At 49.0% G+C, this 23,736-nt stretch overlaps 1 protein-coding gene across 1 annotated transcript in view; it reads left to right on the top strand.

Annotated features, from left to right (window-relative positions):
* The window catches only part of LOC115082453 (WD repeat-containing protein 43-like), an 88,565-nt gene that overhangs the window by 4,738 nt on the left and 60,091 nt on the right, over positions 1–23,736 (top strand). The window contains exons 2-3 of the mRNA XM_029586682.1: positions 9,288–9,425; positions 13,660–13,746. Of these exons, the coding sequence (XP_029442542.1) occupies positions 9,315–9,425; positions 13,660–13,746 (198 nt within the window). The 5' untranslated portion in view covers positions 9,288–9,314. The remainder of the gene's footprint in view (positions 1–9,287; positions 9,426–13,659; positions 13,747–23,736) is intronic.

Here is a 23,736-nt window from a genome sequence, read left to right as displayed (position 1 = left end):
TTCCTAAGGTGGACGCGTCGGTTTCAGCGGTCAGAAAGAGGACTACTATTCCGGTCGCTGGAGTGGCAGCTTTGAAGGATTTGCAGGATCACAAACTGGATGTCCATCTCAAAAAGATATTTGAAGTCTCTGTGCTTGGCATCAGAGTAGCAGTCTGTAGCGGTTACATGCTGAGGGCCAGTTTGTGATGGTTCCAACAGATGCAGAGCGCTAGGGATCTACTGCCTCAGGAAGCTAAGCAAGCGGAGTGCTTGGAGGTTGCAGTAGCTTATGGAGCGGATGACTTGTATGACCTTCGGTGTACTTTGTCCAGAACCATAGTGTCGGCTGCTTCGGTATGGAGGCTGTTGTGGCTGCGTAGCTGGGTGGCAGACATCTCCTTCAAGGCGCAGCTCAGAGTGTTACCTTTCAAGGAAAAGTTCCTCTTCGGTGAAGATCTTAAGCAGCTGATAAAGCAGCTGGGAGAGAATTAGGTGCACAGGCTTCCGGAGGACAAGCTGAAAGGTTCGAAGGGTTCCCTGGCTCGTTCCCATTTTAGGGGCCAGCGGCAGTTCCGCCAGAGCAGAACTCCAGAACAGGCCAGAGGCAGACCTCGAGGATGTTTCAGGCTTGGTCCCATTCCTTTCGTGGCCGTAGATCCAACAGAGACGTGCCCGCCTCTGTAGCTGGTAGTGCCAAGTCCTCACCATGAGATGTGGCTGGCCCACTCCTCAGTTCCGCTCATTGGAGGTCAACTGACTTTTTTTTTTTTTACCAGGAATGGGCCAAGATCACGTCTGACCAGTAGGTTCTAAGCAACCTCCAAGGCAAATTTTACAAAGATGCCCTTTAAATATCACTCCTTTTCGGAAGCAAATTGGAAAAGCTGGCCAGTAAATGGGGCAAGTCTCCAGTTCCCCGGCTACCAGAAGATAAGAGAAAGCAGTTACAGCGCCCCTCGCCTATGAGGGGTCAATCCAGGGGCTCCCAATGCTTGTAGCCCTTACAAACGTTCGACATTTCAGAGATCTCAGTCCTTCCATAGTCAACAGCCCAAGAGAGGGTCAGGCTCAGGTTCGTCCTGAACCCCGCAATTAAAATTTGCCGACCCACCCTTGGAATGAGGAGATACGGGGTCGACTGTCCCTCTTCTACCAGAGGTGGGTCGAGGTGACTTTGGATAAATGGGTACTGGAGGTCATACGAGAAGGATATGCCCTGGAATTCCTCAGCACTCCTCAGGACGTATTCATATCATCTCCTTGCCACTTCTAGCACAAGAAGCAGGCAGTGGAGATTGTACTGCTAAGGCTCCTCAGGATGAGGGCTGTGATCACGGTACCCATGTCCCAGGAAAATAAGGGGCATTATTCAATTTATTTTGTCATACCCAAGAAAGAAGGCTCCTTTCCATCCCATCTTGGACCTCAAGAGTATCGACCGTCACCAATGGGTAACTCATTTTCGCATGGAAACCTTATGCTCTGTGATAATGGCCGTACAATTGGGAGAGTTCCTAACCTCCCTGGACCTATTCGAGGCCTACCTACATATTCCAATCCGGCAAGAACACAGTTTCCTACGTTTTTCAGTACTGGGTCAACGACATCAGTTTCGGGCGCTGCCCTTTGGCCTAGCTACCGCTTCATAACATTTTCCAAGATTATGGTGGTCATGGTGGCAGCGTTGAGGAAAGATGGGATCCTGTTGCACCCGAACTTGGATGATTGGCTGATCCAGGCCAAGTCCGTGGAAGAGAGCCTCCTGGTGACCAACATGGTGATTTCCTTTTTTACAGGAACTCGGTTGGATAGTAAACCTGATCAAGAGCAACCTCAAGCCTTCCCAGTCCTTGGAGTATCTGGGAGTCTGATTCGACACCAGGCGGGGCAAAGTCTTTCTTCCCGCCACACAGAGACAGAAGTTGATTTACCAGGTGCGTCAGTTGGTGAGCATGGTACGCCCGGCGGTGTGGAGATATATCCAAGTCCTCGGCTTGATGGCAGCAACCCTGGAAGTTGTGATGTGGGCGACGGCACACACAAGTCCACAACGCTCTCTGCTATCATGTTAGAACCCATGATCTCAAGACTATGCGGTTCATCTCCACGTACCGATGGAAGTCTGTTCTCGCCTCCAGTGGTGGTTGCAGGAAGCTCATCTGAGCAGGGGCATGTCCCTGTCCTCCCTGAACTGGCTCTTTTTCACGGCAGATGTGAGTTTCCGGGGCTGGGGAACTCACTTTCCGGAACTGAATGCCCAGGGACATTGGACGAAAGAAGAGTCCCTCTGGAACATCAACCACCTAGAAGCCTGGGCAGTCAGTTTGGCGTGTTTACCGTTCAGCCACAGACTCCAGAGTCAAGCAGCCTGTGTGATGTCGGACAATGCAACAACGGTAGCCTACATCAACCATCAAGGAGAAACCAAGAGGCAGCAGGTGTCACTGGAGATAGACTTCCTTATGGAATGAGCCGAAGTAATCTATTTATTTTATTTATTTAGGGGTTTTTTTTATACCGCATTTGAAGGTACATTATGTCGGTTTACATAGAACTGTATTAACAGGAAAAGAGAGGTACAGGAAACTGTAACATTGATATCAAAAACAGGGTTAAAGAATTTTAAGAGAAAGGAAAGTAAGATAATATGAGAGCAATGAGGGAGGTGAAACAACTGCGGGGTTACAAAAACAATGGATTAGGCATCAAACAAGATATTAATCACAAAGTATGATGGGCTAGTCATAAGCTTGTTTGAAGAGCCAGGTTTTAAGTTTTACAGATGATCTCAATCTCACACATCACAGGAAAAGACAACAGAGCAGACTTTCTAAGCAGGGAGAGTCTGGATCCAGGAGAGTGGAAGTTGTCTGCCAAAGTGTTTCAACTTATAGTAGACTAGCCGTTAAGCCCGTAACAATGGGCTCGGTCCGTTTCCTTCCCACTCCCTCCCCCTCATTCTCCCTCCTCCTTCACTCTCTCCCCCTCCTCTCACTTCCCCCTCCCTCTTCTCACCTTCCCCCTCCCTCTCCACCCTTCCCTCCCATCCAATCCCCCTCTCCCCTCTCCTCCTCCCCCCTCCTCCGCCCCTGCACCCCTCTCGTCACCTTCCCTCCCCCCTCCCTCCTCTCACCTTCCCCCTCCCCCCTCTCCATCTCACCTTTTCCCCTCCCCCATCCCCTCTCTCAACCTTCCCTCCCCCCCGTCCCTCTCTCACCTCCCTCTCTCTCTCTCACCTTCCCCTCCCTCTCTCGATCCCCTCCCCTTTACGATCGTCCACAACCAGCAGATCTCGGGGGGGGTTGCGCGCGGCGGCGCCGCCGCCACTTCTCCTCCCGCTCTTGCCGGCAGATCTCGGGGGGGGGGCGGTGTTACTCCCGCGCGCGGCGGCGCCGCCACTTCTCCTCCCGCTCTTGCCGGCAGATCTCGGGGGGGGGGGGGGGGTCACACGCCGCCCGGTGCCGCTGCTTCTCCTCCCGCTCCTGCCGGCAGATCTCGGGGGGGGGGGGGGTCACTCGCGCGCGCGGCGCCGCTGCTTCTCCTCCCGCTCCTGCTTCGCGGCCGCTCCTGCGGCCCCACCGCCATATTTTTTTTCCGGGCACGCACGGCTCTGACCAACGTGCTGGCCCGCACATGCGCGGTAGAGCTGCTCTCTACTGCGCATTTGCGGGCCGTCGGTCAGAGCCCATTTATAAGGTAGATTGCTGGGGCCTCCCATCAATTGACCTGGTGGCCGCATCTCGCAGTGCAATGGTCCCTCGATTCTTCAGTCACAGAAGAGATCCGTGGTCCCTGGTAATCAACACTCATCCAGATGTGGCCGGAAGACAAGTTGCTATATGCCTTCCCTCCATGGCCCTTACTGGGCAGGGTCATTCGCAGAATTGAACACCACAGGGGACTAAACCTTCTAGTAGCCCCAGATTGGCCCAGGCGCCTGTGGTTTGCGGACATACGGAGACTCCTGGTGGAGAACCCACTGCGCCTCCCACCGCACAGGGACCTGTTGCAACAGGGACCAGTCCTTCATGAGGACGAAGCAGTGATATTTATTTATTTATTATTTATTTGTTATTTTTATATACTGACATTTGATCTCAATTGAGATATCACACCAGTTTACATTCAGGTACTGTAGGTCTTTTTCTATCCCCAGAGGGCTTACAATCTAACAGCCCGATACTGTAAAACCGCGGGAGAGCGGACGAACGCCCGCTCTCCCGGTGCACGCACCGGCCCTTTGCCGGTGCGAGCTATCCAGTATGCTCCAGCATGCAAATTAGGCGACGCGGTGCAAACGAGGGAAAGGAGGCGCTAGGGACACTAGCGCGTCCCTAGCGCCTCCTTTTGGCCTGGAGCGGCGGCTGTCAGCGGGTTTGACAGCCGACGCTCAATTTTGCCGGCGTCGGTTCTCGAGCCCGCTGACAGCCACGGGCTCGGAAACTGGACTCCGGCAAAATTGAGCGTCCGGTTTTCGGCCCAACAGCCGCGGGCCGAATTCAAATTTTTTATTTTTTTATTTTTTTACTTTTTTTTACTTTTGGGGACCTCCGACTTAATATCGCCATGATATTAAGTCGGAGGGTGCACAGAAAAGCAGTTTTTACTGCTTTTCTGTGCACTTTCCTGGCGCCGGAAGAAATTAACGCTGACCTTTGGGTCGGCGCTAATTTCTTAGAGTAAAATGTGCGGCTTGGCTGCACATTTTACTTACTGGATCCCATGCGCATACCTAATAGGGCCATCAACATGCATTTGCATGTTGATGGCCCTCAACATGCATTTGCATGTTGAGGGCGCTATTAGGTGCCGCGGGTGGGCCGCGTGTTTTCCTCCCCTTACTGAATAAGGGGTAAGGGAAAACACGCGTCCAGAGCAGGCTGACAGTGCGCTCCGACGGAGCACACTTTACTGTATCGACCTGAATGTTTGTACCTGAGGCAATGGAGGGTAAAGTGACTTGCCCAAGGTCACAAGGAGCAATAGCAGGACTCGAACCCTGGTCTCCTGGTTCACAGTCCACTGCTCTAACCACTAGGCTATATTCTGCGGCAGTAATTGTCACCTTACTCCACACTCGGAAATTCTCCACATCCCTAGCGTATGTGTGGGTCTGGAGAGTATTTGTTGCGAAAAATGTGGTGTCCTCACTCGGATGGTCAAAATCCCACTTATTCTGGAATTTTTGCAGGATGGCTTTAATAAAGGTTTGACCCTTAACTCCTTGAAGGTGCAGATAGCTGCTCTCTCCTGTTTCAGGGGTGAAGTGAATGGGGCCTCCCTGTTGGCTCATCCTGACGTGAACTGTTTTCTGAAGGGAGTGAAGCACTTTCGATGTCCATTACGGTTGCTGGTTCCCTTATGTAATTTTAATTCAGTACTGGATTTTTTTGGAAGGTTGTTCCTTTCGACCACTATGCAGTCTTTCCTTGTGTTTATTGACTTTGAAAACGGTGTTCCTGGTGGCTGTATGCTTGGCATGTCACATCTCTGAACTGCAGGCATTGTCGTGCCAGAAGCCGTTCCTCCGGATGACTCCAGGGGCGTTACAGCTACATACTGTTCCATCTTTCTTGCCCAAGGTAGGATTGGAGTTTCATTTGAATCAGTTCATTTTGTTGCCATCCCTAGATAAATTCAAGGACGCGGAGGAATAAAGTCTCTTCCATCATTTGGATGTCAAGAGACTTTTAGTGCTGTATCTGGAAATCTCAGAACTGGTTTGTCCTTTATGGTGGAAGGAAGCAGGCCGAACCAGCTTCACTGGCTACCATAGCTCGCTGGATTAAGGAGGTGATCACGGGAGCCTATGTGGAGGCAGGAAAGCCATTACCTTCTCAGTTTAGAGCTCATACCACTAGGTCTCAGGCGGTCTCATGGGCGGAAGTGAGACTACTCTGAGCAGTGAGGTGGTCCTCCTTGAACACTACCTCTAGGTTTTATCGCCTGGACGTACAGGCCCAAGAGAGCACAGCCTTTGCATGAGCAGTGCTGACTGGACCATGGGCAGCCTCCTGCACCAATCAGGAGTAGCTTTTGTACATCCCAGTGGGCCAAAGTCCATCTGTCTACACGCTAGGAAGTGGAGAAATTGCTTTCCTGATAATTTTGTTTCCCTTAGTGTAGACAGATGGACCCAGCGTCCCGCCCTTGGCTGCCCAAGGACTGTGCCACGGGTTTTTCCATGGAGTGGGCCTCCATTCCAAGGGATTACAGGTAAGTGTTCATCCAGTCCCTAGATTAGGGTACCTATATTCTTACTGGCGTTCAGTGTTTATGGTTGGTTGAGTACAGTTATGGTTAACCATTTTTAATCACATTTTTAAGCAAGTTTTTTCACTAGCATGTGCACAGTGGCTTTTGAAGAGAGTACTGGAGGGCTGAGGTCACGGCAGGGTTATGTGTACTGTGACGTCAGCTTTGCAACCTTACTCAGTCTCCATCTGCTGGCAGGGGAGCATAACCCATTGGTCCTGAGTCCATCTGTCTATACTAAGGAAAATGAAATTATCAGGAAAGTAATTTCTCCATTAGAATTTTATTTTTATTTATTTAAAATCTTTTCTATACCATCGTTGAGCTAAATGCGTCACAACAGTTCACAATAAGGCACATAAATTAATGTTGCTAATTGTATTAAATTACCGTATTTTTCGCTCCATAAGACGCACCTGACCATAAGACGCACCTAGGATTCAGAGGGGGAAAATTAAAAAAAAAAAAAAAAATTTTTGTGCTAAACCGGCTCTGTCCCCGGCCGTCTGTGCATCTTATGGAGCAAATTAGGGGAGTGCATAACTTTTTTTTTTTCCCTCCCCATTTTGTTTTCGGGTCTGGGGAGGGCCATTTCGGTCCACTCCCCAGATCAGAAAACTTTTCTTTCTCTGGGAACCCCCCCCCCCCCCCCCCAAAAAAAAACCCCCATCCCAACCCTTTAAATTAATTAAGAACCCCCCACCGTCCCGACCCCCCAAGACCTGCCAAAAGTCCCTGGGGGTCCAGGAGCGGTCCGGGAGCGATCTCCTGGGCTTGGGCCATCGGCTGCCAGTAATCAAAATGGCGCCGATGGCCCTTTGCCCTTACTATGTCACTGGGGCCGACCAATGGCAGTGGTAGCCCCTGTGACATAGTAAGGGCAAAGGGCCTTCGGCACCATTTTGATTACTGGCAGCCGACGGCCCTTTGCCCTTACTATGTCACAGGGGCTACCACTGCCATTGGTCGGCCCCAGTGACATAGTAAGGGCAGCATGTATATGTTGAATAGTGTGGCAGATAGGGCTGATACCTGAGGAACTCCTGTTTGAAGGTTTATCTTTTCTGACATTACGTCTTTGATCTGTACTTGGAAGTATCTGTTATTTAGGTGTGATCTGAACCATTTGATTGTTTTGTTGCTTAATCCTATTTCTTCTAATCTATTTAATAGGATGTCATGATTTACTGTATCAAATGCCGCTGACAGGTCTAGCATCACTAAAATGTAATGTTTACCGCTGTCGAAACCTCTCATGATGTTGTCTGTTAGCGCAAGCAGTATGAGGTCCAGAAAGTTAAAAAAAAGTAAAAAAAAAAAAAAAAAAATTGAAATCGGCCCGAGGCTCGTGGGTTGAAAACCGGACACTCAATTTTGCCGGCGTCCAATTTCTGAACCCATGGCTGTCAGTGGGTTTGAGAACAGACGCCGCAGAATTGAGGTCTGCTGTCAAACTAGCTGACAGCTGCCGCTCCTGTCCAAAAAGAGGCACTAGGGATGCACTAGTGTCCCTAGTGCCTCTTTTTACCGTGGGCCCTAATTTAAATATTTTTATTTACTGTATCGCGCGCACAGGACACTACGTTTGCCCGCTCTCCTGTGGCTTTTACTTTATTGGCCCGTTTGTGTTCTGCTAATTGAATAGTTTTTTCTATTAATTTTGCAATTAGAGGTAGGTTTGACACTGGTCTATAATTGCTCAGGATGAGTGGATCGCTGGGTTTTTTTTTCTTGAAAATTGGTTTTACGATTGCCCGTTTTAGTGTATCTGGCATGGTTCCTTCATTTAAGGATAAATTAATGATATTTGTTAATATTGGAGAGACTGTGTTGGCCAGTTTTTTTATGTCTGTGGTTGGTATTTTGTCATATGCATGTGGGGCGGGGTTTAGCTTTTTTAGCATAACTTCGACTTCTAGTTCTGATATTTCATTGAATGTCGTCCATTGTTTAACGTCTCTTTTTTTGCATTTTAATTTTTTGTTTAGTTATCTTTGGAATCTTTGTTTTTAGGTTCGTAATTTTGTCATTGAAGAATGTAGCTATTTCATTACATCTATTCACTGGTAGGTTTTGGGGAGAGTCAGATTTCATTTGTGAGATTTTTTGCTATGGTAAACAAGGTTCTTGGGTTATTTGCGAATTTTTCTATTTTAGTGCTGTAATGTTTTTTTGCGTTGAGAATTACTTGTTTATAGTAGGCTAGGTGTTTTCTGTATTTAGTTAGGTTTTCAGTTGTTTTATTTTTTTTCCATTCTTTTCTTTTTTTCCTCAGATTTCTTTTGACTTCCTTTATCTTTTCATTATGCCAGGGGTTTGTTTCTTTGGGTTCTTTGATGCTAATACATTTTATTGGGTTTATCTCATTAGCTAAATTTTTGGTTGTTTGCATCCATGCTGTTGTTGTGGAGCAGCAGTCGGTGTAAACTATTTCTGTTAGTTTTTCTTCTAATTTGTCTTTCAGGGTTTCTATGTTATAAGGTGGGCGATATTTAAATTCAGTGGGATCTCTTTTTTGTGTCACTTGTTGTTCAGTATGTTTGATAGAGGATTGTATGAGGAATGATCTGACCAAGGGATCTGTGCATAGTCAGTTTTAACCCCTCTGCTAAGTGTTGCTCTCAGTTCCATTCATAAACTCAATATTAGTGTTTCACTATGTGGTAGTGTGATTTTTGAGGTTGGGGAGGGTGATGGTGATGGTGGGGGAGTTGACTTATTGTTGACCTAGCAGTTTCCTCCCTTGGGCATTCAGCTCAGTCGAAATGAAGACTGAAGTCCTGGTGCCATGAGCCTTCATTCACAACTACTTGGACATTTTTCCCCTATTTTATATCTCTTGATCATTGATGTGACAGGCCTGGACTGGGGGTATGCACCAAGGCTCTTTCTGGAACCCTGCAATCATGTGTGTTGAATCCAGCCACTAGGTGTCACACTTAAGCAATGACCCCCCCCCCCCCCCCCCCCCCCAAAGCCCGCTGTGAACAAACTATGTGATACTGTATGTACTCTTGCAGAGTCCAGACTAATCCTATTTGTTTCCTGCAGATCAGCATCGAGGAGCAACTAGGGGCAATGGATATTGACTCCATGAAAGCGGTGAGGAGAGGTGGTCTGCCTCAGACGGACAGCTTTGCAGTGCTTCTGGTGCAAGGACTGGAAAGCAACGATAAGAACATCTTAAATGTGAGTGTCTACAAGTTTAATGGGGGCTTCTCCAGGCATTGTAATAATGCATGAAATGCACTGGGAGACCATTTTAGTGTTGAGAGCAGGGGTACAGGTAGCAATGTGCTCTTCATTGCATGTCATGAACAGTACTTATTATGCAGACTGCATTCTTTCACACAATTGTACTGTCTAAGAAAATTGCAGAGCAGCTACTAATATGGAACTCACAGCCATTTTGTACTAAGTAGCTCTTCTGAATTTGGTCTTTTTATCCTTGGCTTACTGATTCCTTGTGGCAGAGAAATCTGTAATTTATTAGGTCTTTCAGAATTTTTTTTATTTTTAACTTTAAAAATTTCATCTATAGGACAGTAAAAACTTACAGATGTTGCAGTGATTAACTTGGAACATGTATGAGGTAGCCAGAACTGATTTGCAGAGGTCTGCAGCTCTGTCATCCTATACTAGCTCTGTACTTGGAGAATCGAACTTTCATAAGAAAATAAGAAATTGCTATGCTGGGTCAGACCAAGGGTCCATCAAGCCCAGCATCCTTGTTTCCAACAGAGGTCAAACCAGGCCACAAGAACCTGGCAATTATCCAAACACCAGTATTAGCAGAGGCCATTCCCTAAGTCAGCTTGATTAAGAGGTTAGTGGACTTCTCCAAGAACTTATCCAAACCTTTTTTAAACCCAGCTACACTAACTGCACTAGCCACATCCTCTGGCAACAATTCCCCCCCCCCCCCCCCCCCCCCCCCCCCCCCCCCCCCCCCCCCCCCCCCCCCAAATCCCCACAACCGGAGACAGTCTCTACTCAGCCGCTGAGACCAGGTAAGTAGAGAAGAACTCCAACGATCCAGAAATGAGGAAGGGCTTCGGGAAGTATTTCCTCAGGTCTCCTTGCTCAGCACACTGTACCTACTTCGTTCCCAATCTCCGTTCGGGCGAGATAAAGGGGTTCCGAGTTGTTGAGTGGCTACTCCAATGGGCTAGGCCCTGTATTCGGCGCGGTCGACTCTCCACGTGGCAATCCACGGTGGCGCCATCTTGCATGCGGTTTGGTGTGGTGCCATTTTCCCCCTTCGGCCGTTGATATGCGCAGTGCGGGCCGGCCTTCTGTGCACCTAACGTTCAAGTAAATGCGCGCATAACCGCACGCATAACTTCGCACACAATAAACCACTTACACATATGTGTATCGAGGCGAGTCTGTGCACGCACTATATACAAGAACGGCTAAACGCACAAACCGCACAGGCTATGGCACTTTCTCTGCATGGCCTGCCATATTAGAGCCGCACAGTCTGACCTGGAATCCTTCCTATATTCACTGTGAGGAAGCCCAGGGAGGGCTGGATTCTCAAATATTTTCCAAGTCCGGCCCATCCCAGTCACAAGACTGGGATGGGCCGGACTTTATCCGTTTCAGCCATGACCTTATCCGATAGCTCCCCTGCGCAATTCCGGGACAGCGTCCTCCCCAGGAGAGGGCAGTTCAGGGGCCCCTATCCCTGTTCCCCCTGGGACAAATATGGATCTGGCAGCCTTCTCTTGGTTGGAATTCTTTCAGGACCTCCAAGCCTTTATTCAGGCGCAGTCAGGCCTGGTTCCTGCCCGAGTTGAGCCCCAATGGGGAGGGGGCCTCGCTCTCCTGGCCCTGCCTGCGGGCCGCGAGACATGCCACATCTTACCAAGAGTATCCCTGACAGGGACCCAGATACCACAGATGATAACGGGGATGCACTGGAGGACAGAGAAATCCCGACAGGCCTGGAACCATACCGGACCATGCTTCGTTTCTTCCACAGAGATGAATTACCAGCACTAGTCTCCCAGACCCTGAAGACTCTGGGAGTTTCAGGCATGGACCTTATGGCGGAGCCAAAGAAGAACCCCATCCTGGTTCCCATCGTAAAGCTGCTTCTTCCCAATGCTGGAAGCCATCCAGGAAGTGATTGACCTGGAATGGGAAGCCCCGGAGGCAAGCTTTAAAGGAGGTTGGACCTTGGAAGACTTGTATCCTCTGGCCCCAGCAGTCAAGGAATGCCTGCGTTTCCCCAAAGTGGACGCCATCATCTGCGCCGTCTCGAAGCAAACAACCATCCCTGTTGAGAGAGGGGTGGCCTTGAAGGATGCTCACAATAGGCGGTTAGAATCCATCCTTAAGCAAGCCTTCGACGTGACAGCATTGACACTGCATTGCTTCCTGCTGTGCCTTAGTGGCTCGCTCCTGCTTGTCCTCGCGAGAGAAGCAGGTAGCTCTGGGATGCACACCGGAGAGGCGATTGAACCCGCCGCAGCCTTCCTGACAGATGCAAGCTCAGACCTAGTGCGTACCTCGGCCAGAGGAGTAGCCTCAGTGGTGGAGGCCAGAAGACAGCTATGGTTGCGGAACTGGTCAGCGGATGCAACCTCTAAGGCGAACCTCACAAAGATGCCCTTTAAGGGATCCTTCCTATTTGGAAGTGAGTTGGAGAAGCTAGCCAGTAAGTGGGGCGAGTCTCCAGTGCCCCGACTACTGGAAGTCAGGAAAAAGAGGTCTCAGCACCCCTCTCCTATGAGGGGTCGGACCATGGGCTCCCAGCGCTTCCGGCCCTACAGAAACCCATCGTTTCAGTCACCTTGGCCCTCTGGGAGGATTCGGTCCTTTCGGAATTGGCACCCCAAAAGAGGGATGGGCTTGATCCGAGCTTCCCAATGAAGAGAGGAGATAAGAGCTTGACTTTCCCTCTTCTACCAGCGGTGGGTCAAGATCACGTCGGACAAATGGGTACTGGGAATCATACGAGAAGGCTATGCTCTGGAATGAAGGGATTCTAGTGCACCCCTACTTGGTCAACTGGCTGATCTGGGCGAAGTCAGTGGAAAGAGAGCCTCCAGGTGACCAGCAGGGTCAGGTCCCTCCTACAGGAACTCGGTTGGGTCATGAACATGGAAAAAAGCAGCCTCAAGCCCTCCCAGTCGTTAGAGTACCTGGGGGCCCATTCCTTCAGATTTCGAATTCGGGCATGTCATTGAGGACGGTACCTTCCTTTTTACCTAAAGCGGTGTTACGTGAATCAGACAGTGGAGCTTCCAGTTTTTCTTGAGGTGGATGCATACACTCCCCATGCGTGGGAGTTCAAGCTGTTAGATGTAAGGAGAGCGTTGTTGAGGTATCTCAAGGTGACTAATGACTTCAGGAGGTCGGATCACCTCTTTGTTCTGTGGAGTGGTTCAAATAGAGGTTCGAAAGCATCTAAGATTATTATTGCATGATGGCTTAAAGAGGTTATTGGATCTACTTACATTACTAGTGGTCGTCCGGTTAATGAGGGTTTGCATGCTCATTCTATATATTCTCAGACGGCCTCGTGGGCGGAGGCTCAGCTAGTTTCTCCACAGGAGATTTGCAAGGCAGCAACTTGGAAGTCGCTACATACTTTTGCAAGGCACTATCGTCTGGATGTGGGAGGTACGGGTTCCCCATCTTTTGCTAAAAGTGTGCTGCAAGCAGGTCTCTCCAGGTCCCACCCTAAGTAGGGAGCTTTGGTACATCCTAGAAGTCTGGACTGATCTGGGTATGTACAGGAAAAGGAAAATAGGTTACCTGCTAATTTTCATTCCTGTAGTACCACAGATCAGTCCAGAACCTGCCCATTCTATTGAGGGGGAGAGTCGTCCGCTCATTCTGATTTTATAGCATTGAATACAGTATTGTTGAGATATATTTCAAGTCTTGAAATTTTGGTGGTTTGATTTTTGCTTGGGTACAGATTAACACTGAGGAACTGCAGATGGCACACATGGTTAAGTAGCAGTGTCAGTAAAACTTTCTCTGTCTCCATCTGCTGGCAGGGAGGCATAACCCAGGAGTCAGGACTGATCTGTGGTACTAGAGGAATGAAAATTAGCAGGTAATAACTGATTTTCCATTATGTTCTATGATAAATGTCATGTGGAGATATTGCTTTTCGTATGGAGGTACTTTGTGTTCGAAGAAGCTGCCTTGTGTGCAATGCTTGGCTAATCCTGTTAAAATTAATAACACCCATAAGTCTCTCCTGCTACGTGTAATTCTTTGAAAAGTTTTGGTTCCTGAAACTTTGGTTTCTGCCCCTCCTCCCTGGCTTAAAATTCAATGTCTTGAGTAATATCTGGCTCCCTGCCCTGCTTCAGCTGCTGCCATCTGGGAGACTGTGTTGACATGGAAATGTCACAACTGATCCAGGTCTCTGTTTTTCTCTCTCTCTCTCTCATTACAGAAAGTGTTTAACACCAGGAAGGAGAAACTAATAAAAAACACTGTGGCTCGACTGCCTGTGTACTCCATCGTACCCCTGCTGCACGAGGTATGAAGGAACCACTTATGATGTAGATGACTGGCTTACTTGCTCATTTCTTGAGATTTTCTCTCATTTGCATTTGAAATCGGGTGTGTAAATGGGCATCTGAAATTAGCATAACATTGTTTCCTGTTCCTATGCCGGATCAGTCCAGCAGGTGGCGCTCTTGGTTATGTAGCAGTACCTCGAAGGTTTGTTCTCTACCTCCATCTGCTGGTAGGGATACATAAACCCACTTGTCTGGACTGATCTGTGGTACTTTTAGGAACGAAAATTAGCAGGTAAGAACCAGTTTTCCTTTTCTGGTGAAGTCTCCCTTGCTTAGGAAGAGTCTGTGTAATTTAGTGCTGTGGCTTTCCTGTTTCAACAACTTAAGATGCAAAACCACTACAATTTACCAGCTGTTCATCAAATGCTGCCTAGCTGTTAGTTCTTGCTTCCTAGCACTGTTCTTTAAAAAAAAAAAAAAAAGCACCCAAATATCTTCTCTCTAAATGAATTCTAAGGACGCAGAAGAGCTGATTGCCAGAGGATCTAACCTGATAAGCTGAGTGGGTCTTGGGACTGTGTTGTCACTGGCCTGAACACAGCAGTGTGTTTCAGTGGCTGCCCGCTAATTTTATTTTTTCACAGTATCTGCATGCCAGGCCCTTTTTTTTTCTGTTAGAAAAGGAAACCTCAGTGAACATTTTCTAGCTTTTCTGTTTAAAAATAAATTTAAAATTTAAAGATTTAAGGGTTTCTCTGGGCTGGCAGCAGCTCTTAACAGTAGTCTGCAGCCTGACATGTGTAAGCAGAGCTGCCCCCAGAACATAGTGGGGTGGTGTCAGCACATTAACAAAGCCAGAATTAATACTGTTCTAAACTATTCTCCCCATTATACGTCTATGGAGAAAAATACTTAGTACAAATCACCCATATTGCTTGAAATCCTAGTTTCCTAGCATGTAACCAAATGGACTCAGGACCAATGGGTTATGGTCCTCTGCCAGCAGATGGAGATTTATTTATTTATTTTTAGATTTTTATATACCGGTGTTCCTGTATTAAAATACAGATCACATCGGTTTACATTGAAACATAAAAATTACGCCAAGAGGCGGTACATATAACAAGGTTATAAAACTTGGAAAACATGGAAAACAGGTTCGAAAAATAACATTGAGAAAATTGTATAGAGATGGAGTCAGATTTCAAAGCTGGCGTCACCTAGTTCCCTGTACGTACCTGGATCAGTCCAGACAGTGGGTTATGTCCCCAATCCAGCAGATGGAGTCAGCACAAGCTTTGAGGGGGCGTATCCATATATACTATTACCCCCTCTGCAGGAGTTCAGTATCTTCTGACTCCAGCAGATGCGAGTAGGGGAATCAGGCTTCTCCTCTTTTTCCTTCTTTCTCACTTTTTGGCTTTATTGTCTGGCTTGTTGCTGTCTTTTTCTCGTGGATCAAGTTTGTATCAAGTTTGTCTTAAGTTTAAAGAAAAAAAAAAAAAAAGGAAGGCAGGGTCCTTTCACCTTTTGGGGAGTGACTTATCTTCCTTGTCTCTTCTCTGCGGCCGTGCTGTTTATTTCTCTTTGCAGCCAGGGGTAAGTTGGTTTTATTCCTTTGTAGTTTTTCCTTCACAGCACAGCCCCCGGTGCCCGCGAAAGCCGGTGGAGCCGGCCTCTTCGTTTTACACTCCCTCACCCGCGGCCATTTTGCAGCTCCTCGTGGGCTGCTGCGGCGCTTAGGGAAAGACATCTGGGGCGGGTTGTGTGGCCGGGAAGGCCCCCCCGCGGCACCCTCCTCTATTTTTGGACAGTGGGCAGTGTGGGCCGCCCGGGCCCCCCCGCAGCGGCGCTTTGTGCGCGTGGCCCCCCCGAGGCTTTTTCTCATTTTTGGCGCCGTTTTTCCTCTCTCCTCCGGCGATGCCGCGGCCGTCACGCTGTGCGGCCTGTGGCGTCCCGGATTTCCCGGGAGGGCATCTGTGCACGATACCTTCCCGGGGGGGAAGGTACCTCACAGTCCCTTACTGATTTCTCTTTTTTGCACGGGCGGCGCGGGCCGGTCACTCCGCCATTTTTGGTGGGAACGGCGGCCATTTTACATTCTGAGCGCCCTGAGGCGCAGGCCACGAGGGAGAACGGCTCTCTGGAGGATTCTACAAGCGGGGGTGCTCCCCCGATTTTGGTGCAGGAACCAAGCACCCAGAGCCAGGGAGCAGGAACCACGCCGCCCCTCGAAGCACACCCGAGCAGGCCGGGGTTCTCTCCGGAGTTTATCCTGCTCATGCATACAGCTTATCTGCAGGGGCTGGAAACACCTGTGGGACCCCCCCCACCTAAGATCCCACGGATGTCGCCCTCGGCGCCGGCCCCCCCCCCGACCCTCCGGGAGCGGGGGCCTCCCGCCCTCCCACCCGGGTCCGATCTGCGCCCGCGGCAGTGGGGGCGGTGCCAGACCCAGCGGGACAGGGACCTGACCTCCCGGACGGGGGTCAAGGGGACGGCACGCAAGAAGGGGATGATCCGCGTACCCTACGCCTCTTCCAGAGGGAAGAGCTGGACGACCTCATCCCGCAGATCATTCAGGAATTAGATCTGGACCCGCCACCGGACCCGCCTGCCCCAGTAGCTCCCGCTGTCGTCACTTCTTCAAAGAAGGGAGATCCAGTCCTGGTGGCACTTCGGCCGAGGGCCCTGGCTTTTCCCATTCATGACTCGTTTTTACAACTTCTCACCAGGGAATGGGACACCCCGGAGGCCTCCCTGAAGGGCAGCCGGGCCATGGAAAAGCTGTACCCGCTCCCTGAAGATTTTCTGGACCTCATCAAGGTCCCAAAGGTGGACTCCGCAGTGTCGGCAGTCACAAAGAGGATGACTATCCCAGTAATGGGAGGTGCGGCATTGCGGGACACACAGTTCCTAGCATGTAACCAAATGGACTCAGGACCAATGGGTTATGGTCCTCTGCCAGCAGATGGAGATGGAGTCAGATTTCAAAGCTGGCGTCACCTAGATATACCCCTGCAGTGAACTCAGCCCTCCAGTATTCTCCGTCTCCAGCAGATGGTGGACATACCTCTCCCTATGGAGATTGCTGTACTTTTTGGAAAGAGAAATTCTACATTTAAATTGGAGAAAAAATTGAGCCCTGCTCTCTGATGGCGATACTTAAAGGTCCCTCCTCCAGTTGAGAATTTGAGGCGATTTCCGAGATCCCTCAGAGGTGTACCTTGGTCCGGTAGCCGGTTCCTTAAGCAACTGAAAGGCAGCGGGTGCAGGAAGCCGAGCACAGCGGTGATGGCCAAAACCCTCTTCCCCTGCAGCCAGAGACAGTCTCCGTATTCAGACAGTATTCAGACAGCCCAGGTAAGTAAAAAATTTAAAAATAAAAGCGAGAAGATTTTCCTCCTGATTCAGAGACATTTTGAGGGGTTTCGGTAAGACTTCCTGCGGTCTCCTTGCGCCATACTGACGAAGTTCCCAATCCTGTTGGGGTAAGGGGATATGGGCTTCTGAGTGGGTTGAGCAGCCTCCCGTGAGTTAGTCTCCGCTTTAGGCTTGGTCACACTGCGTGGTAGCCCACGGCGGAGTAATCTTGCGCACATCTTTCTGCGGGCCGTATTGCCCTCATAGAATGTTGGTACGCGCAGTGCGTTGGCTCTGCACGCACGCCACGCTCAATGCATGGGCTGTGTGTGCACCTCACTGAGCCCTGCCTAGGCGTGCGAAATCTGAGCATAGAAATTTTTAAGCGTGATCTGATCGAACACACAGTTACAGCCGCTAATGGTGCTGGCAGCCAAGAAACAGAAGCGCCTTTCTCTTTGTGCTGCTTGTCATATTAGGGCTGCACAGTCTAACCTGGATTCCAACTTAGGTTAGCACTGTGAGGAAGCCCAAGGAAAATTGGCTTCCCGGACTTTGCTAAGCCCGGCTTCTCCCAGTCAGAGGATGGATTAGCCACAGCCTTAACTGGAAGTACCCCGGATCTGAGTACTCCCTTAACTGGGTCATCCATGGGAGAGGGAAATTCAATAGCTTCTACCCAGTACCTTCTGGGCTAGACATGGACCAGGCTGCCTTCTCTTGACTGGAATTTTCTAGGGTCTACAAAACTTTGTACAGGCACAATCTACTAACTTGCTTGCCCCTGTCCGAACGGAATCTCAGCCAGTAAGCCCTCCCTCTCCCAGTCCTATCGGCAGACGTCGAGGCATGCCTCGCCTTACCAAGGGCATCCCCAGTAGGGGACCCAGATGACTCAGACGAAGAGGATGATCCAGACCCCTTAGAAGAAGGGGAAATTCCCCCTGGGTTGGAACCATATTGAACCATGTGCAATTTTTTCATAGAGATGAATGCGGCCTTGGTTTCCCAGACCCTGAAGACGCTGGGAGTCCAATTTAATGATGGAACCAAAGAGAATCCCATTTTAATGTTTAAAACAATTTTTATTGAGCAACAAAAAAAACACAAGAGCAAGTTGCCCAGGCTATGCAAACACTTCCACAGCCTAGAAATATCATGACAGTGATATAAACGTAGGCCCATTATAGATCCTGTGATGGTCGCCCTCCCCCCCCCCCCCCCCCCCCTTTCCTGGATTCTCTACTCCCTCCCCTCCTAATTAGGGGTGGAGATCAAAGACCATGCCCAATCCCCATGAGTCCCACAGCACCCAGTTTCAACTGAGCCAAGACGGGAAAGGTCTCCCTTCAGTCGTTCAATAGCAAACTCCACGCTTTGTGAGATAATGATTGTATATTTGCATTCCATATCTTCAAAAACTTCCGGCGATGTACTGGTGACGATCTCGATGCCAGACACTCCATGTCCATTAGTTTATGAAAGGCATTACGCCATATCCAATATAAATGAGATTCCGATGAGCGCCACTGAAATAGAATCATTTTTTTCCCCACCTGACAGGCTTTGAGAGAGAGCAACCGAGAGTTGGAGTCCTTTATCATAGAGGAAGGTATAAAACCAAACAGGGTTGACGGCGAGAGCGGAACCTGGATATCCATTAAGACCTCCAAATACAGGACAATCTTGGTCCAAAATGCTTGAATCTTTGGACAATCCCATTTTGATCTCCCTACAGAAAGCCTCTTGCTACTTTCTAGTACTGGAAGCCATCCAGGAGTTGATTGACCTGGAATGGGATGCCCGGAAGCAAGTTTTAAAGGGGGACGAGCGTTAGAAGCTCTATACCCACTGGATACGGCAGAGAGAGAGCATTTGTGTTTCCCTAAAGTGGATGCGCTGGTCTGTGCTGTCTCTATGTGAACAACTATCCCGGTGGAGGGAGGAGTAGCCTTAAAGGATGCTCACAATAGATGGATGGAGTCTGTCCTTAAGCCTTTGACGTAGTAGCAATGACCTTGCAGATTACTTCTTGTTGTCCCCTGGTAGCTCATTCGTGCCTACTCCTCTCAGGAGGTGGATGACTCGGGTGAATTCCAGAGCAGTTATGGAACCCGCCGCCACCTTTTTGGCGGACGCCCAGCTCGGATCTAGCCAAACTTTGGCCAGAGGAGTGGCCTCAGTGGTGGCAGCCAGAAAACAGTTATGGCTGCAGAATTGGTCAGCAGATGCAACCTCCAAAACCAATCTTACAAAGATGCCCTTTAAAGGATCTCTTCTCTTTGGAAGCGAATTGGAAAAGCTGGCCAGTAAATGGCCAGAGAATCTCCAGTCCCCCGGCTACAGGGGGGACTGGAGATTCTCTGGCCCCTCGTCTGAGGGGCTGATCCAGGGGCTCCTAAAGAAATTTGTTTTCGCCCTTAAAAAAACTCAACATTTTAGAGGTCTCAGCCCTTTGGGAGGTCTTCGTAATAGACAGCCCAAGAGAGGGCCAGGCTCTGGTTCATGTTCGTCCTGAACCACCGAATGAAATTTTGCTGACTCCCCCTTGAACAAAGAGAGAGGGGGTTGATTGTCAGTCTTCTACCAGAGGTGGGTCAAGATCACTTTGGACAAATGGGTACTGGAAGTCAGAAGGATATGCGCAGTAATTTCACAGCACTCCTCAGGACATATTCATGATGTCTCCTTGCCATTCCCAGCACAAGAAGCAGGCAGAGGATCTGAAAGGAATCAATCAACCTTTTGTGTGTGACTCATTTCAAAATGGAAGCTCTGCATTCCGTAATAGTGTCAGTACAAGCAGGGGAATTTTTCACATCTCTCGTCTTGGCGGAGACTTATCTACATATTCATTCCCATTCTCCAAGAATTTCAATGTTTCCTACACTTTGCCATTCTGGGGCATTATTTTTAATTTCAGGCCTGCCCTTTGGGCTGGCTACTGCATCCAGGACCACCTTCAAGGTCATGTAGTGGTGTCTGTGCACAAGGCAGGCATTCTATACCATCCAAATCTAGACGACTGGTTGATGCTGGTCAAAAGTACAGAAGAGTCACTTGACATCTAGCAAGTTTTTTTCCTTCTTTTAGGAGCTGAGTGGTGAACTTGGCTAAGAACACTCTACAGCTGACTCAGGCACTAGAATATCTTGGCATGAGTTTAGGTATGGATCAGGGCAGGGTGTTTCTCTTTGTGAGGACTTTGTACCACTAGTTCCCTGGCTGGAGTTGTCTCGGGATGGCTTGCACCCACCCAGATGGGCAGTCCCCAGGATAGTGCACTTCCTGAGCCCTGCCTCTGAGATCCCAACAAGCCTTTATTCTGGCAAAATCTTATTGTCCTGAAAGCAGGCCCGGGAAAAGATCTGCATTTTTGCTTTGTCCTCCAGTAGTTTATGCACTTTGGGCGGCTGAGACGGGGATAGTCTGAAGAGGTTAGTATCATCCGCCTATTTGCGGATGTTACTAAGATATGTAATAGAGTGGATATGCCTGAAGGAATAGAGAGAATGAAAAGTGATTTAAGAAAACTGGAAGAGTGGTCGAAGATTTGGCAGCTAGGATTCATTGCAAATAAGTGCAGATTTATGCATCTAGGGTGTGACAATCAAGAGAGCTGTATGTGATGGGGTTTGTAAGACTGTGCCCAGGCCAGGAGAGAAATCTTGGGGTAATAGTGTGTGGAGATCTGAAGATGGCGAAACAATGTGACAAAATGATAGCTAAAACTAGAAGAATGCTGGGCTGCAAAGAAAGAGGAATAAGAAAAAGGTGATAATTCCCTTGTATAAGTTGTTGGTGAGGACTCATTTTGGAATACTGTGTTCAGTTCTGGAGGCCATATCTGAAGTGGGATAAAGACAGGATGGAGGTAGTCCAGAGAAGAGTGATCAAAATGGTGTGGTTTCTGTGTCAGAATACCTATGAGGAGAGGTTGAAGGATCTGAATATGTATACCCTGGAAGAGAAGAGATGCAAGGGAGATATGATACAGACCTTCAGATACCTGAAAGGTTGTAATGATGCACAATCGTCAAACCTTTTCCATTGGAAAAAAATCAGTAGAATTAGGGGTCACAAAATGAAACGTCAGGGAGGGAGACTCAGAACTAACATCAGGAAATATTTCTTCATGAGAGGGTGGTAGATGCCTGGAATGCCCTTCTGGAGGAGCTGGTGAAGACGAAACAGTGAAAGAATTACAAGGCACAAGGGATAAACACTGTATATTCCTAAAAACTAGAGGATGGAAATGAAGAAAAGAGTTTATGGGGGTAACTTGCTGGTGCAGCGGTTACCACCCTTAACAATTAAGCCTACATACTGTTAAATCAACTCCATCATTGCTCTCTGCTTCAACGGCAAGGGGTAACCCGGAATTGGATTCAGACAGTAACCAACAAGGGCCTTGACTTTTACAATTTGGGAAACTGATAATCATGGGGGTAACCTGCACAGCAGATACTACCATAAGCTTGTTCGGAAAACTGGATGGACCATTTAATCTTTTTCTGCCGTCATTTCTATGTAGGCCAGACGACCTATGTGAGGATTTGAAGGGTCTTCGTGTCCTGCTGTACCATTCATGAAGTGCAGCCTATTCAGGCTACAGTATCCCATACTTTGATTTTTCTGCAGGAGGGTTTGGTCTGGCCTTGAACTCTGAGAGTGCAGATAGCTTTGGGCTGTCTTCGGGGTACAGTGCGGGGATATCATCTGTCCTCGCATCTGGTTGTATTGCGATTTCTTTGGGGAGTGAAGAATTTGTGTTATCCAGTGTGAAAGATCTGTAATTTTTGGAACCTTAATCTGGCACTTAAAGGAATGTGTGTGGCTTTGTTGGAACCACCTGAGAAGGGCAACTTTAACTCTTAAGGTGGCTTTTTCTGGTGGCAATTTGTTTGGCCAGGCGGATGTTGGAGCTCCAGGCATTGTGTGTCAAGATCAGTTTCTGCAGATTTCAGAGTCGGGGATGATGTGCATGATGTCCTCTTTTAGGCCTAGGATGATTTTGGCATTCCATCTTAATCAGATTATGGAACTTCTAGCCTTTGCAGATTTGGATTTCTCTGTACCTCCTGCAAGAGAACTGAGGCTCTTGGATGTGAGACGCTCATTGGGGAGGTATCTGAATGCTGCTATTTCTTAGCGTGTAGCCAGATGGACTCAGGACCAATGGGTTATGTGTTCCCCTGCCAGAAGATGGAGACGGAGTCAGGTTTCAAAGCTGACGTTACCCTAGATAAACCCCTGCAGTGACCTCAGCCATTCAGTATCTCTGTCTCCTAGCAGATCTAGATTGTGCCTTCCCTATCGGGAACACAGTACTCTTTAGAAGAGGAAATTTTACCTTTAAATTGGAGAAAGATCGAGCCCCACTCTCCTGCAGTGATTCCTAATGGTCCCTCCCCCAGTTGAGAGTGTGGTTTTGTGCGGCGCCATTTTCCCCCATAGACTGTAGGTACGCAAGGTGTGGGCCGGCCCTACTGCGAGCTTAAGTGCTTGCTCACCTGTGCGCTTAAGTACACTCATACATTCGTGCACAGCCAGATATTTATACTTACGCCATAGGGCGGATTTGTGCACGCTCAAGTTCAAGTGCTAGCCAGCTGAATGCACAAGCTGCACTGAACTATGGCTCCAGCAGCAAAGAAGCACAAGTGACACTCTTTGTGCTGCCTGCCATATTAGGGCTGCACAGTCTGACCTTGAATCCTTCCTGTGTCAGCACTGTGAGGAGGCCTGGGGAGGGCTGGATTCTCAGAACTTCTCCAAGCCCAGCCCCTCCCAGTCGGAGGACAGGTTGGCCATGACCTTATCTGGTAGTACCCTGGATTTGAACAATCCCGGGACCGCGTCCTCCTCGGGAGAGGGCAAAACTGGCCTAGGCATGGACCAGGCAACCTTCTCTTGGGTGGAATTCTTTCAGGGCCTTCAAACCTTTGTTCAGGCACTGTCAGCTGCTGCCCCTGCCTGTACTGAGTCCCACCAGGGAAGGCCTTGTCCTCCCAGCCCTGTTAGCATGCCTCGGGACATACCTCTCCTCACCAAGGGTATCCCTGACAGGGACCCAGACACAGACGATGAAGGGGATGCAGGCTTATTGGAGGACAGGGAAATCCCTCTAGGCATGGAACCATACCAGACCATGTTATGGTTTTTCCACAGAGATGAATTTGCCAGCCCTGGTTTCCCAGACCCTGAAGACTCCAGGAAATCCCGGCACGGACCCTATGTCGGAGCCAAAGAAGAACCCCATCCTGGTGTCTCTACAGAAAGCCTCTTGCTATTTTCCAATGCTGGCAGCCATCCATGATTTAATTGACCTGGAATGAGATGCCCCAGAAGCCAACTTTAAAGGAGGCCGGGCATTGGAGGCCCTTGTACCCTCTGGATAGAGGCCAAAGAATGCCTGCTTTTTTCAAAAGTGGATACCATGGTCTGCGCTGTTTCGAAGCGAACAACTATCCTAGTAGAGGGAGGCGCATCCTTGAAGGACGCACAAGATGGGCGGCTGGAGTCCATCCTTAAGCAAGCCTTTGATGCAACAGCAATGATGCTGCAGATCGCTTCCTGTTGTGCCGTGGTGGCTTGCTTGTGTCTGCTCGAGAGAGAGAGGCAGGTAGCTCAGGAACATATTC

Source organism: Rhinatrema bivittatum, unplaced genomic scaffold (assembly GCF_901001135.1).
Source record: "Rhinatrema bivittatum unplaced genomic scaffold, aRhiBiv1.1, whole genome shotgun sequence".
NCBI classification, from domain to species: Eukaryota; Metazoa; Chordata; class Amphibia; order Gymnophiona; family Rhinatrematidae; genus Rhinatrema; species Rhinatrema bivittatum.
This window is presented reverse-complemented; position numbering and strand designations above follow the sequence as displayed.